Source organism: Amaranthus tricolor, chromosome 11, assembly GCF_026212465.1.
Source record: "Amaranthus tricolor cultivar Red isolate AtriRed21 chromosome 11, ASM2621246v1, whole genome shotgun sequence".
Classification (NCBI taxonomy): Eukaryota; Viridiplantae; Streptophyta; class Magnoliopsida; order Caryophyllales; family Amaranthaceae; genus Amaranthus; species Amaranthus tricolor.
Window position 1 is genome coordinate 1,037,910 of NC_080057.1, and position 2,415 is coordinate 1,040,324.

Here is a 2,415-nt window from a genome sequence, read left to right on the forward strand (position 1 = left end):
GTTGAGATGAAGTTTTTCATGTCCGAGTTTATGTATTCCCCCTTATTGTCTGATCCGAGAATTTGAGGTTGTGTGTAGAATTGAGTTATGAACATGTTATAGAATTTAACAAAAATATCAAAGACCTCGGATTTGTGTTTTAAGTACACCCAACTCATGTGTGTACAATCATCCATAAGGCAAACAAAGTAAGAAAAATCATATATATTAAACTCAGGAGCTGGACCCCAAGCATTACAATATATTAAAATAAAAGGTTTAATACTATGAGTCATACTGAGAAAATAAGTGTGCTTATGACACTTCGCTTGGACGCATGCTTCACAGTTTAGGGTTGCATTACATTTATTGAGTGATGAAAAAAGATTTTTTGGATAGCCTAGTGAAGGATGGCCTAGATGCCAATGCTACGTCTATAGTTGATGATTAGGAGACCCATCAACAAGCAAAGTGTGACCCTATTAAGTCGCCTCATCTACATAGTACAAGGCTCTTCCTTCAGTACCACACCCAAAAATCTTCCCTGTTTGAGCTTCTTTCATAAGAACAGTGCAACTAAGTACTTTAGTCAATTGACTAATAGGCAACAATTTATGAGACAAGTTAGGTATTAAGAGAAGGTTCGTTAAGTGAAAGATGGTAAAATATAAACAGGCCCACTTTGGTCAACATCAACATATTCACCATTGGCTGTTTGGATGTGAGTTTGCGATGTAGGTCCAAGAGATAAAAGGTCACGAAAATCAATTGTCATAGTAGCAGTAGTCCCGCAATCAAATATCAGCTTAGACGAAAAAAATTTACATAACAGGCCAAGACTATTGTAATTGGGTTGTGAGGGAAAAATGGATGGGGTTTTAAGTGGGCTTGGGTTTTGAGTTTGGTGGGAATCAGATGGGATGGGAGTGTTTTTAGGGCTATGTGGGTTTTGTTCATTTTAGGAAATTTTTAGGAAATTTTCCTATTGTTGCCTAGTTCTCTCTTTTGATTTTCTCTCATCTTCCTCCTGTTCACCTGTGCCGGTGAGAGATGTCCTATCTTCCGATGTCACGTGCATTGGTGTCTCAGTTGAAAGGGCCTCATTAGTGTTTCAGCATGATCCTCAAAAGTATCTTTCCACCCCATTATTTTTGCAGGATCACCCCCAACTCCTTCAAGAAAGGATTGTAGGGCATCAATCTCATAGGCTTCATCAGGATCATCAAACACATCATCAGCAAACTCAAGCTGGTATATGGACTCACTGGGGACTGAGGACTTCAAAGAATCATGTATAGCAAATTCTACTCTATCCTCCCCCACGCTCATCACTAACTTACCCTTAGCTATATCAATCAAAGTGCTAGCTATCACTAGACAAGGTCTACATAGAACGATGGGGGTCTTAGCATCCTCGGGTATGTCCATGATGACAAAGTCACAAGATACAGTCAGGTTACCCATTTTCAGGTCAATATCATACAAAATACCCTTAGGATAGACAAAGAAGTGATCAACGAGCTGCAAGGTCATCATGGTAGGGGACAACTCATTAACATGCCTAAGTCTCTTATACATGGAATACGACATCAGACTGACACTAGCACCTAGGTCACACAAAGCCCTGTCCACTATATAAAGTTCCCAATTGTGACAGGTATACTGAAACTACCGGGATCCTTTAGCTTAGGAGGCATATCACCAATGATGATAGCATTCACATTCACCTCCTTGGATACCTGAATCACATCATCAAGCTTCTTACTTTGGGATATAATGGACTTAAGCAATTTGGAAAATGCAGGGATCTCAAAAATTTCATCTAAGAAAGGGATTTCTATAGACACATCTTTTAAAAGCTTTAAAATTTTCCCATGTTTCTTCTCTAATTTAGCTTGCGCCAATTATTGAGGAAAAGGCACATGCTTAATTAGAAGGTCCATGACTCTAGACTTAGACTTGACATTACCATCATCATTCACAACAGTCTTACCATCTACCTTATCATTATTAGACTCAGGGTCTACAGAAATACTACCTGTCGGTGTCACCTCTTTTAGGGGAGGATCAACCAATTGCTTACCACTCATTGTTGTCACGGCGTTGATCTGGCCAGGCTCCTTGCCTTTGTGTTCAAGTTGACTAGGAAATTGGTTAGAAACACGCATATTCTGCTGTTGAGACAATTGTGTTACCAGAGTTTCTAGCATCTTCATATACGCGCTACTAGACTGTATGTGTGCCTGCACTATATTTCTAAGCTCTGCAATCCGTGACTCCACATTGAATGGTGGTTTGTAGAGGTGTTGTGGAGGTGGGTGGTTTAACTATTTGGGTCTTTGGTTGAACCCTGGTGAATTGTGCGGTTGTTGGTATGGTGGCGGGTTCAACACATTGGTGCTCTTGTATGAGAAGAACGGGTGATTCTTAGTGCCT

General features: G+C 40.0%; 1 protein-coding gene across 1 annotated transcript; it reads right to left on the minus strand.

Moving 5' to 3' along the window:
• Positions 1-1,047: 1,047 nt before the first annotated feature.
• On the minus strand, positions 1,048-2,195 carry LOC130827339 (uncharacterized). Its single transcript, XM_057693021.1, has 3 exons — positions 1,949-2,195; positions 1,652-1,864; positions 1,048-1,610 (listed from the first exon to the last, which is right to left on the minus strand). The coding sequence occupies exons 1-3, from the start codon at positions 2,193-2,195 to the stop codon at positions 1,048-1,050; spliced, it is 1,023 nt and encodes a 340-aa protein (XP_057549004.1).
• Between the last annotated feature and the right edge of the window lie 220 nt (positions 2,196-2,415).